The sequence below is a fragment of the Nomia melanderi genome, chromosome 8 (genome assembly GCF_051020985.1).
Source record: "Nomia melanderi isolate GNS246 chromosome 8, iyNomMela1, whole genome shotgun sequence".
Lineage (NCBI taxonomy): Eukaryota > Metazoa > Arthropoda > Insecta > Hymenoptera > Halictidae > Nomia > Nomia melanderi.
The window spans coordinates 8,624,862-8,639,040 of record NC_135006.1 but is presented as its reverse complement, the minus strand read 5'-3'; the positions used below and the strand labels follow the sequence as shown (position 1 = coordinate 8,639,040).

The window sequence follows — 14,179 nt, the reverse complement described above, 5'->3', positions numbered from 1 at the left end:
AAAATGAAGAAAATATTATAAAGCCATTGCTCTCTGTAAAATAAATCAATATGGGTACTTATTCTTCGAGAGATCACAAACTGTAAGGAACCCTTAAATCCTTACTTTATGAATTTGTTGATATTTATATTGACAAAAATGATTTCTGCGTAAAAACATATTCCATGTTAGCTGTACATGTATATTTATTTTCAAGATCGAATATTTATATTAATAAAATCATAAAAATGCCTTTGATCATTATGAATTGTATAATGAATCAAATATTGAATTTAATAATAAATACTCATACCTAAATTCAATTCAATTTTCGTCATAATTCAGATATCATTTCGTAAGGAATTAATAAAACAATTGTTATGTATCTTCTAAAATCATTATTAAGTTTATTAAGTTTGATTCAAAATCTCCATCATGCATCACAGTTTAGCAACGGAGCAATGAAATTAGAAAAAATGTTTCACCTCAGACGATTTAATTTTATTCGCCACCCTGGCACAAATTCTAACACGAATTTCCACATGGCTTATTTTATTACTTTTCTAATTTCTTAGATGTAGAACCAATCTCTACTATTCCATAAACACAGTATATCCTTTCACGCGAATTGTTCTGCGCGGAATGCATTTATCATGTAATAACAGAATTGAGGGCATTCACCTCAGTGTATTTACATTTGTCGGATACGCGAATCCGTCTCGAACGACTCCCTGTTCTTAATGAATGGTAGACACTGTCGGAAATGTTCATGGAAATCCGCCTAACGACTGTGTCTCTTATCGACAAGCTAATTTAGCATCCGTCAAACGCGTCAGTTAAAATACCAGTCATATTAGAAAGTCAATGCACTCACCGGTCGTGTACATGGCGACACCTTTCAGGGTCACTGGCTCGAGAATGGCAGGATCGCTCCTCCCCTTCGCATTAATCGCGTACAAAAAAAGTCGATAACTTCTTCCCGTGGCTAGACCCGCGACCTCGAAACTCGGTCCGTTCGAGTTGACAGGCACGGTTTTGTTCAGCAAAATCGGCCCGCCGTCTTCATCGGCGACGACCTCCAGTTGATAGCTGAAAATCGGAAGACCGCCGTCGTAACCTTCCAAGCAACGCACCAGCAGCCCGGTGCCAGATTTCGCGCTGAGTTCTTCCGCGTCCAATGGCGCTGACATCTCTGTCACACTACAGTTGTGGAGAGAGTATGGCCGACCCGCCGCTATTACCTGCGAAATCGAACAGTTACATTTAAATATCGTATTAATCTTTAACACGCTGACTGCCATGAAAATTTCGACCGCTTTGTAATACTTATTCTTTTAGAATAGAGGCGAATTGTGTTAGAAATACTTATTAATGAATTGTTATTACAGTACTCATATTACACAATTATTAAATTACTTAATTAGGAAATATTTTTATTCGACATAAATTTTCTTGTTGTAATTGTTCGAGAACAATCTGGAAGCTCCGGACAACGGTGACCACTATGGCAGCCAACGCGTTGACAGTCGACAATTTTCTATTTTAGCAACAAACACTTTAGCAACCGTCTGAGAAGAGAAATATAACCATAACTTTTGTTATTAACTTTAATTAAATTCTTTTGATAAATTTCATTGAAAATTATACTTTACAAAAGCGAGAAAGGAGTTTAATAAATCGCGAATATCCTCAGTTCAAGATTGACTAAATAACAAAAGGAAAATAAACAAAATAAATGACAATGCGTTATTAAGAGAAAAGTGGGAGATCTCCCCATTCGGTTGGCTAAGTGTTAACTCTTTATGAACGAGACTGTCTTAAATGTCTGTCATTTCTTTTCATACAAAATTGAATTATTCATCGAAGTCTTAAGTACTAAAACCAAAAACCACACGTCAATCTCTCGTTAGTTGAACAATTAAGATATTCACTTGCAGTTTCCAATATTAGATATGGAAGCTTGAAGTCTCCATTACGCCGACATTCGACTGCAGAGTTGACACTCTATTTACGGAACGGGCCACTTTGACTCATATTGAATTTTATAAACATTATTTGGTAAGCGTTTGAATGGATTTTGATTGATGCAATTACGCGAATGTGTTTCCTAATAATAGATTTTTTAACATCTAGTTTCCTAAATCCAAATGAATGAACATCATACAACATGAATAGAAAAATAATCATTGTAGCTTCGAATTTCTCAGTGTATTATCACAATAATTTTTTTTACACGATAAAGTAATAGGGTATTAACATTAGATGATCAATGGTAGAAATATTATTAATAAAATAAAATTTTATTTCAAATATTTCTCTAACACGTGTGTTACGATGTTAAGCTACTATTTTTTTTATTTTTTTTAAATATGCCAGTGCGTGAAACATTCTGCTATTCAGAATTTAACTAATAGTTAGTACTTGTATACTTATTTGCGTAAATTCCAGCATGAGTGTGGTCGTTGCTGTACGTAACTGCGCTTAGATTGAATACATCAATGTAGCTATCACGAGGTATTGTGTTGACTGAATTAATTGATGAAGCTTGATTCATAGGATTGATTGAGGCTGATACGTGTCATTACTGAAACACTTATTAGCATAAATGCGGGGTCTACTGACAGAGAAGGGGATTAGGCAGATTTAACGCTTATCATCAATAAGTTAGTTTATTCCTGATTGGTTGGAAAATGCTTAAGACTTGCCAGCTATAAGGTGTAAAGGGTTAAAATTTGTTAGATTTATATGAAGAATGTAATTCTTTTAAAAAATTATGTTATTATATGAAATTGTTCATTGTTAATTACTATCATCGATTGAAGCATCGATTTAGAAGAATTATTTTTGCACACAATTCGGATAAATGATTGTTGTACTAGAAACAATAAAAATGGCTATAGATCAATTGATTCATAGCTAGCTTTATTTTAAAATGGAAGGATTCTTTTTTATATTGAATTCAGCTACATATTTCTTTGGAGATTAGTTGCTGAACACTACGCTTCCAGAGATATCCATTTTTATGGTATTCAACCATTTCAATACCCTTCTTTTCAATTGCGATGTTGTATGAATATGTAACAAACAGTCTTTACTTTGGTGAATTTGTTCAGTGTATTATAAATGCACGTATATTGTTGTACGGAAACAAATAAATATGTGCAGTGTATTGTGAAGTACTAAATTGATTTAATCTGTACCATAAATCTACAACACTGTTTGAAATAAAAACACAAAATAAAAATAACTACAAAAGATGTTCGATTGAAGAAATGATTAGTAATAACGATCTGGTTGCTTCAAGCAACAAACTTCTCAATTAGTAAAAGTGGTGCACGTTTAAAGAATTATTGGTTAAAATTTATCAATATTTTAGCAATTCTATTTGCATTAGTGTAAATATTTTATCATATTTGCATTTCACATACACTAATTGATTAGTGAAAATTGCTGTATGTTAGTAAGATCATTTATGTAAATATGTATCGAAAGAGAATATTGCCACCTTTTGAGCACAGTTTAATAAAACATTATATACAGAAAAATCTGTTCTCTATTATCTACAATTTATTTGAAAAGTTTAAGATTAATGACCAGTGATAAAGTTAAAGGCGAAATGAAATAAGTAATTTTATAAAATCGTATTTTACGTTATGTTTCGTTGGTATAATAACTTAATTATCTTAAAAATTGTATACTTCACTTTATTTCAAACAAAACGCAAAATACAAAAGAAACGTAATCGTACAACAAGAAATGTGGGGAAGCTACAATATTAAGGAATACAAGCATGCTTTAAACGTTGATCAACGAAACAGTTAACAACTCATGAAGATGAAAATTGAAGAGGAAAATAAATATCAAAATCAGGAAAGCAGGATACATATCAGCGTTAAAGAATAACACATATAGCAAAGAAACACTACAAAAGCAAATAAAATATTAGGTTCGTTAAATGTTGAATTTTTTAAAGAAATTCAAAAACTAGTTTCATGTCGTTAAATGATACTGTATTGTAACAGAAGTACTGCGTTAAAAAGAAAAATGACAAGTTTTCTAATGTATTCTGTCATTTTTCCGGGCTTGTAGTGTAATTTTGTTTCCTTGCATTACTAACAATACCGTTCCCGCGCCACGACAGCTGAAGTCACATATCAAGTTTTATTTCCCTCGGTTCGTTCGTTCAGAAAATATCACTCAAGTTTAGTCACTCACACCGGTACACAAGCATCACGGTGTAAATGGTGAAAACGTGTTGATGCCCGGAACGTGTTTGTCAGTCGAGAACTCAGAGTTGTATTTTTACATCTTCCCTCAAATAAAAGTTACGCACAGGAAGCGGAATAGTAAATACACGGATCAAAATGTATAGAATACAGATCGCGAAACGTTAATGAAGAAAACTTTTATCATTATTTAAATGGCTTTCCTAAAATTATAATGCTACTCTTACAAAATGCTTAAACAACAACCATATATTCTTTTTGTATAACAGCATAGAAATTAATTGTTTGGGAATAATTTTTCGTTAGTACGTAATAAACTAATTGTTGCAGAAGACAAGTGAAGTAAGTATTCATGTAATCATTGTCTGGTTTAATTGTATCTTAAGTAAAATATTTCTGTAGGAAATTTATACAGTTTGAATATTATTTCATTTATATATTTTTGTAATTAATACCTCTAGCTATGAAATGTAAATGTGCATTTAACCAAATAGCGAATAAAGGAAATTCTTCAATCCGTGTGACAGTTATTATCAATATGATTTTCATTAATACTAATAATGCTAATCGAAACGTATTATTCACACATATTCCTAATTGTAAATTGTAATTTATTTTGTTTAAATACGCTTTCGAATGTAATGATGTAATTATTTTGTGATAGCCATGTTCTGCTTTTATATAAAAATTGAAGAAGATAATGATTCCTACAATATTTTATTTCGAATTATTTTTAAATAATGCAATAAAATAACTCAATTACAGTGGGCTAATTGCAAGTTACGAAACAATCCTTGATAATAGAAAAATTAACTTCACACAAAAAATTTACTTCCTAACCAAATTTTAGATACTGCCATTCAGTATTTGACACACATATAAATGTCATCTAATTATTCTCTACATTCACATAGTTTGCATTCCAAATCCTAATTACTTGAAATAGCATTTTTAAACTCATTGTCAGTCTAATTTCCAACAGTTCATACAAAGAAAATACGAAAGTTAATTGAACGTCTCAAAATAGTAATGGTCCAACTCCTATTTCCGAGTTTTCGAGAACAAATTTTTGTGTGTATTATTCTTGACTCAATTAAACACTAATATCACAATTACTAATAGGAATAATCAGTAGTACATCACATCATTAATAAAATTGCAATATTAATATCTAATTAATGCAATAACATTTCAGAAACGCTTTTATTCCCAGGAACTCAGAAAAAATATTTATACCAGTATTATTTCAAACCGCTCAATTATGAAAATAAGAAAACATAAATCGATCAAATAATGTAATGAGAGTGTTTCTTCGGACAATAGTGAACATGATTAGACATGAAAATTGAAAGAATTGCAAGCGAAGAGAGTAGCGTGGTAACTGATGCGAATTAAAGGGAGCGCGTTTACCTGAAACAGGCACGGTGCTCGTTGCTTGCCAACCTGGTTGCTCGCCCAGCACGCCACTGTGCCGTAGTCCATTTCCGTTGCAGGCGTATAGTTTAGCTTGGATCCGTGGAATTGTTGGTACTCTTTCAGGCTTTCGGCAACGGACGGTGTCCCGAGCGCTGGCACGTGAGAGTAACGAGAATGAGGAACCTCCACCAGCTCGCCGGAATTATTGAATGTCCAGTGGAAAGTCAACGGTGCTGGATGACTCTCCACGGAACACACCAACGATACGGTTTCCTGCTTCAGGGCGCCGACAACCACCTCGCTTTTACCTTCCTTGCACACAGGGGTGTCTGTAATCATTGTATTCCATCCTGTCAGAATGCTTTAAACATCTTGTGACGAAATTTATTGATAAATTAGGGATTTCTTTCTATTAGAAATCAATTTAATAGGTGTATTTTATCTGGAATAATACTGTGAATATGTTTTTTAATAATAATATATTTTTCATTTGTAGTGGTAGCAACTTTTTGAAGAAATTTATTGTTAGATTCAAGATTTCTTTTTATTAGAAATCAATTTATTAGGTACATTTTATTTAAAATAAAACTGTGAATGTGTTTTTTGTTAACATCTTTCTTATTCCTAGAGACAGTTTTTCCAGGAAATTCGTTGATCGATTAAAGATTTCTTTTTAATAGAAACCAATTTAATTTATTCTATACCATCCTTATTTATAGAGGTTTAGGATTTCTTTTTACTAAAGATCGGTCTAGTATCTTTTATATAGAATGAAAGTATCTATTTTTTTTCTTGATAATAATTCTTGAATTGTAGAGGTATGTGCAAAGGAACAGAAAAAATTAAAAAATATTTATGTAAGGTATGGGATGTTAAGACAATGAGAATAAGTAATTAAAATATTTAGCTATAAATTGTAATTAAAGTCAGAAATTAGTAATTAACATTCAACGTTTTTAATTAGAAATTATATTAACAAGTTTATTAACAATTAATGATTCTAGTTAATTATGATAAGATTAATAATGATTAAATTAATGATAATTTTTTACAATTTATGTTTGAGAATCTTTGTATATGTAACACGCGTATATTTGGATAGTGTACACTGAAACGTGTCTGACCATATTCCGCTATTTCTACTAGCAATGATCACAAATGGAACAGAAGACAAACTCTAGCAACTGAACTGGATTACAATTTTGTTTCAAACTAATCTCGGAGGAAAATTCTATAGAACTTCATTTGCAAAATTCTATGATGCCATTTACTTAATTAGTTTGATCTCTTAAATGATGTAAAACTTATGAGGTAAATCTTATACAATGGACAAATTACATAAGTAATCATTTTCATATTTTTTAAAATAACAATAAAAGTAATTTTTCACATAGGAAATTATTATTTCATAGTGTAACGACGTAATGTTATTTAAATTAATTTGCAACTTTTGAGAACATTAATTTAAAGGATACAATAAATTTCTAATTCATAACATTAATATTTATACTGATGTTTTACTTATCTTCTTACTTTACTTCAAATTATCAAAGTAAGTTTATAAAGTCTATTTCAAAAATAGAATAGTTATAGATCACGACTTCCTTAGTTCATGATTTCTCATGATATATATAATATTCCCTGTCTACCATAAAATATTACAGTATGTTAGTGCTATGTTCCTGTGTTACTTAGTCTAGGAAACTGTGACAATAGTATACTGGGAGCAATTCATTACATACTATCATGTGTATTATATCACTGTAACAAAGGATAAATAAGCAGAAGCTGGCTCCCTCTACTCATTTTACACAGATTTTAGATTTGATAGCTCGTAGAAAAACGATAAAAGAAAAGATTTAAAATTAAATATATGTAAAAGGATTTCTTTTGCATTTTTTGTTTATTTTTATTTGTATACAGAAGAGCTTAGTCTCTCTATTTAAGAATTTTCTTCTATCGTATAACTATGGGCTGCTTATATATATATACATATTTATTTAACGAAAGGCTAAAAACAGTATTATTCATGTAATAATTACACCATCTTCATTATACTCATTATCTTTTTCTTATACTACACAACACCTTTTATTTGAATAAAATAACAGAATCTCTTTAAAAATTTCAATTGCTATGTTAAACTAAAAGGTATTAATTTATTTAATATAACACCGCTTTATAATATCGTATCATATTCGTGGTGAAGGTTAAAATTGAACAAACATAAGTATTACCCAATCGTTCTGAATTCAAATAAAATATTAGCTTCCGGCTATCAATTATTATATTTTGTTGTAGATCAAACATAGATATATAATATGCCCATAATTTTTCTTTTCTTCCCATGAATTATTAACGAGAAAGTAGTTGCATCATAGTTGAGTAAGAAATCATAGAGTTCCATCGCTGCGTGAAGTCGAACTAAATTTCAGTTCAGATTAAAATTAGTTCCGTAAACGGAAGCAGCGGGAGGATCACAATTTCTGCGGGAAGTGAACGAAGGGAAGGTGGTTGCGCCGGAGAAATTGGCTTAATACTCGAATGCGATCTGGCGTCATAAAACGGAAGAAGAAGGTTGACACCGTTCAACGCGCGGTACGTTCTATCGATCGTCTAATAGGAAATTCTCCTGACAGCGGTATTTGCTGTAGGCCACGGCGCACGGAAATTCCAAATGGCACGGGAGATGATTTACGGCGGAAGCAAGGGATCACGGAACAGCTTCGTTTCAATCTGATGCGTTTGATGCACTACCGAATTAATTACTAATACGAGAAGTCAGCGAAACGATGGCCCACGTCGGCAGACATCGACGTATCGCCCGGGATCGAGTCTGTCGATTGGAAAATTCGGTATCTGTCAGAACACCCATTAGTAAGTTCGCTATACTGGATGGTGGATGTTAATTAGCAGCCGTCCTTAACCTTGAATCTTTGATCTTAATGAAATTTTGATCGAGGCTGGAGTACCACACCTTTTGGACTATGTTTATGGTTGCAGAGTTAAAGCAAGTCAAAGGTAAAATAGAAAACGTACCTCATTAAATATTTCATATTAATACAAATTAAAATGATTACATTGAAATTAATATAAAAAATTGAAATAGTAAAATTTGGAAATTTTTGTCAATGAACAATAGTCTTTAAGTAAATTCCATAATAAATATTTCCAAATATATTATCAAATACTATCAAATACTAAATTGAATGTAAAGTAGAAATCGTGAGTAACAAAAACGAAATGACGTTCACATCACATTCCTTTTGATACTTTATGCTTTGTTACACGTTGAATCGTTGCATACACCAGAAATGCAAACTTAATATTTCAATAACACATCCGCCGAAATGAAATCCTATTCACCTTTATTTCTTAGTAATACTACTCCGCACGATCAGTTACGACAACAATAATATCCGAAGTCCTCAAGGATTAAAATTAATACACCACGATTCAACGGTTCAATTACCGGCGCTCGGCGCAAGATTTTCACATTAGAACGAAAATCTTCTCTCATTCAGCAGCGAAAGTAATTGTTCCAGTCGAGGATGAGGCAGGAGTTCAATCTTTGAAATTCTTGAATGCCTCGGCGGGGATCAGTGTCAGTGAAGTACGAAAGGAACGTCGAGAGTGGAGTGAGGAGCGTTGGGGGGAGGAGGAGGGGGGACTTAAAACATTACGATGGTTTCGCGGTTCCCTTTAGTTTAGCGCATCTCCGCCGTCCCCTCTTCCAGCTTAGCACATTGCCAGGCTGCGTTCACCTACACATGAATATTCAGCTACGCTTTACATACATTGAATATGCATCGGAGTCCTTCCTTCCCTCTTAGGTCATTTACAAGATGCAGATACGCCAGGCTACCACCAGGAGTACTAACCATTCTAATAGAATAACTCCTGCTGTATGTTTTACAGAAAACTACCCGCCCTATCCTCCCCATCTCCCACGGCGCCCCTTCGCAGCCGTTTCTACCGGCGATCCCGTGGCGATGGCGGCGGAGCACCCTTCATGCCCAATTCCCGGTACGCGCACTCGGTTGCTACTTGCCATCGATTAAGTAATTATCGAGGTCTCGAGGTGAGAGCTGGCAAATTAGAGAATTGGCCCGGGAATATCAACCTCGAACTGCAATTCTATTCGCGGGCCTCTTCCGTTGTTCTTGTGATTAACGAGTGCCGGAATAACGGGGCGCCGCGATTAAACAAGCCGGACGCTTTTGTGTCGGCCCGCCGAGGAAAGTGGCCTTCGATGTTATTTTAATCAATTTTGATAAAGAAAGAAGGGAGAAGGAATGGTCTTTGTTTTTTTTTTTTAAGGTTCTCGCTAATTATTCTGGTTGAATGTGATTTTAATGATAGTTGGAATGAGATGTCGTTCGTTGTAGCTTGTGTTTAGATTGTCTATGAATTGTTTTATTACGACGAATATGAGCATTTAGTTAGGTTTTATTATTATTTGCTGTCGCTAAGTGGAATAATAATTTATAAGACAATAAGGAACTTTCGTTTGATATATACCTTTTACTCAAGTTTGAGTGCATCTTTCGTTAGCTATAGAGTTATGGATGCACGTAATAAGTAAATATGCATTTTATTTGATATAACTATAGAATTTAGTTCATTATGATCAAAATAAAGAATTTTATGCTTCAATGGAACAAAAAGATTTAACAGAAAATAGAACTATCAATTCTGTTGAACTGAGATGTTTTAACGTGTGGGTAACGTGTAAATTAATGTTTGTGCACTTTTTATGAAGTATGCATTCAGAGAAGGAAACAAATATTACCTGTAGCTTGTCTATGAAATGTTAAATCAATATACTTTTTATTTTCGAATAAAATTGATTCATACCATTCACGGGGAATGAATTATACAACAAAGTTGTATAATACTAATGAATAATAAGTATAATGAATTATTAACATAAAATATGCATACTCACACATTATTTGAAGTTTCACCGGATTACTCTCTGTCCTCCCCTCGCTATTTGCAGCAAGGCAAGTATAATCTCCAGCAGAGTAACGTGTGATGCCTTGAAGAACCAAAGAGTAATCGCTCAACACTATACCCGCAGTGGCATTATTCTTCAACTCTTTCCCCTGAAACAGACAGTGCAATTTTATGATGCAAGTCTGTTTTTTCATCTGCAGGTAGCAGTAGGTGCTTGACCTAACCCATGAACAAAGAAAGCACCCCAAGTTTTCAAGTTATCTTGACATCTTTCAACGCTGCAGGATAGAGAAATAACTCCAATCACTCTAATTATCTTAGTTATTTGTAGAGATTTAACCTTAGATCACAGAACTATATCATTTTCACTAATATTTTAAATTATTAGTCGGAAATTATAATAGGAACAGAAAGCTTGACACTTCTTTTCAAAATTAATAATACAGAAAATTATAAATAGAATAGACTATACAACAATATTATAAAATAAACTACATAAATAGCATACAATTTCTATTTTGATGAGAAATGAGTAATAGGGTTATGAGAAAGCTTTGAGACAAATAATACATACTCTTTAATGAAACATAAATTGCAGATTTTCTGTAATTAATAGCTTTTAAGAACTTCCGTAAAATATTCCAACAGAATTCAAATTTGAATACAATTCCATACGTTTGTGGTTGACATGTTTTGAAATTTCTGAATCTATTAATGTAGAAAGCGAAATTTTACTCTATGTTAGTTACTCTAAATTTGTTTATAAAAATGTAAAATCGTTTGTAACGTACTTGTTTAAAACTAAATATTCTTATAAATATACGACACTAGAGTGACGTAAGGAAAATTATATAAAAAACTCACATCTTTGAACCAGGCCAGTTTGTACACTTTTGGATTGGCTCTAACCGAACAATCAAAATATACGTCATCGCCCTCTTTGATATCATCTGGATTCAAGGTCTCGCCCATCTTGAGAGTAACCAGTGGCTGATATTGCACGTCCAGTCTCCACTTATCTTCCAAAGCGCTGTTCGGAATGGAAGGGTTCTCGGCACGACAGGTCAGATACTTGCCATCGTCGTCGATACTTGGCACGAAGCTCAGGACACTCAGAGTTTGATTGTTCTCCAACACGTACTGCCAATGACATATGATCTCCACATAAATTATTACTGAATAGATATTTAACACTAGAACTACCGTACCAATCTGAACGAGTGGTTTCTGTTTTCTTGTTTTACAATTATAGAGAGCATAAAAGCGTTAAATGCCAAAAGTCTGTTAGAAATTAATGGTTTCACTTACAGAATATAATGAATATTAGCAGAAATTTAAAGAAATATATTTTTATAATTTTTATTGATATTAAGATTAATGTAAATTAATGTAAAAATTAATTTATATTAAATTCTCAGTAGTTCTAGTGTTAACATGTTGAATGTTATATAAATTTTCTGCATTTTATCTAATCAATGTCAAAAATCTATATGAATATTGAAATTTGATCAGTTGAATTTAACCAATTAAGCTATGACTTGATATACGTGTACAAAGTAAGGTATATATTTGCTCAGGTCATTCATTACAAATTCAGAGAATGAAAAAATGTTCACTATCAACATATTCTTACGTTTATTTGTTACTTCCCTGCATAATCTAAACATTTGCAACCACTGAACGTGAGATAAATATGACTTATGGTTATTAAGGGTCGACAGATTGCTTCCGTTGTGGTAAAATTTTCATAACATAATGACTGACTAACGATTCAAGACATATACAATATTTATGAGTCTCATTCAGGATATTACTTTTTTTAATAAAAATATTTATGTGGCGCTCCATGATTAATATACTGCAAGATACGAATTATTGATGCAAATGATTTAAAGTTTCCTATGTGTCGTCAAGAATATTGCATCAACGTCACCGTCTAATAACAAATAAATTTCTTTCTCGAAATGTAAGAAAGAAGGGAACGCAATGACCAACTCTCTTACAGTTATTTCTTCATCTTTCAGGTAACGAACTTGATTCACATTGAGTTGTAAACTAGTACATTGCAACTGACGAGGTTTTAACAGTTTGACGGTCACACATTTAATACTTTGTCCTTTCTTTTATAACTACGCTGACTGGAATTAATTTGACACCAGTAATTTATTGGAACCAAAGACGGGTTATATGTTCATTTACATCTACGTTTACCTTAAACAATATTTATTTATGTAATGCTAAGAATTCGTATCATATAGTCTCTTTCTACATATACATTCAATTATGGTATTAACAGCTAGCTATTTACAGAATCAAGTAATATTCATGTGATATTTACTGATAATGCGTACACAATTACTTGTGCATTGCCTATTCATCTATTACTGTGCATTTCTGTTTGCATTGACATTAATTGGCATTAAGGGTAATATCGCTGTTGCGGCACGGTTTATTTGGTTAAGATACATATCATAAAAAAACGGCAACTCAACGACCTAAACCCCGAGCGCACAACCACCGGTACCTTTGCAGGTCAGAAGGGACGACGTACCCCCTACCTCCACTACTAGTAATGTGAGCGTAGGTTAAAAAACGGCAATTAGCAACACCTCGAGCATTTTAGCCTTCTGATTTGTCACTAAGGACACCGCCCCATAGTATTTTTATATATATATATAGAGACATTGAGAGACAGACCAGACAGACAGACATAATCACAAGTTCATACTAATCACGCTGTACTCACTGGACAACACACACACTGTAACTTTGTATACACATACACATTCCTTTCACTCAATATTCAACAAATACAGTCCACTTTCGAACGAGAAAAGGAGAAGCCTTTTTTCATCACATCTATTTCAGACAAGGTTACTTCGGCATGTGAAAGTGTTACGCCACGTTCACTAATACTGCCTGGACAGCGTGCACGAACAATCGCGTTGCCTACTTTATATGCGACAATTCAATATTATAAACTGATTGTTACAAGATACTGTATTAATTACAATGGATCGCTACTGGGTCTATTTTCGACTAATGATCATATTGTTCAAACAATTGCAGTTGATAATTCAATAATCAAGTTTAACATTTCATACTGTGTTTTTAAATTAATTTGACACATGTTAGCGAAGGTAATGCTACCAATAATATTCTTATTAATTCGAATGCTATTAATAGCTTCAAGTTACTATTTCAACAATAGACGTAGATATATGTGTACTGAAACATTTTGTGACATTTTTGTCATATTATTAATTGTTTCTATTATTGATTAAAATAATATAATTAAATCCAAAGAACAATATTGTATTCTTTATGAACATAGCAATTACCATGAAGTTTATCTAAAATTTGAAGCATATTAACACTTCGCCAGCTTGAAACTAATATTTATTACTATTACAACATACTCATGTTTTGAAATCTGAATCTGACTAACAATATTTCTCAATAATAAAATTAAAGAAATATTTTATTATGTAGTTCAAATAACGATGGTTTTATTAGTTTTATTAGTTCATAGACAGTGAGTACATTTGTTTGTATACAAGAATTTTTAAAAAATGTCAACAGTGGTTGACCAATTTTAC

General features: G+C 32.6%; 1 protein-coding gene across 2 annotated transcripts in view; it reads right to left on the bottom strand.

Moving 5' to 3' along the window:
* Nucleotides 1–14,179, bottom strand: part of LOC116426414 (neural cell adhesion molecule 1) — a 211,849-nt gene that overhangs the window by 29,896 nt on the left and 167,774 nt on the right. For both annotated transcript variants that reach the window (XM_031975292.2, XM_031975293.2), the window contains 4 exons: nt 11,445–11,720; nt 10,570–10,729; nt 5,616–5,950; nt 854–1,220 (listed from right to left, as the gene is read on the bottom strand). In XM_031975292.2, coding sequence (XP_031831152.1) covers nt 854–1,220; nt 5,616–5,950; nt 10,570–10,729; nt 11,445–11,720 — 1,138 coding nt within the window. The remainder of the gene's footprint in view (nt 1–853; nt 1,221–5,615; nt 5,951–10,569; nt 10,730–11,444; nt 11,721–14,179) is intronic.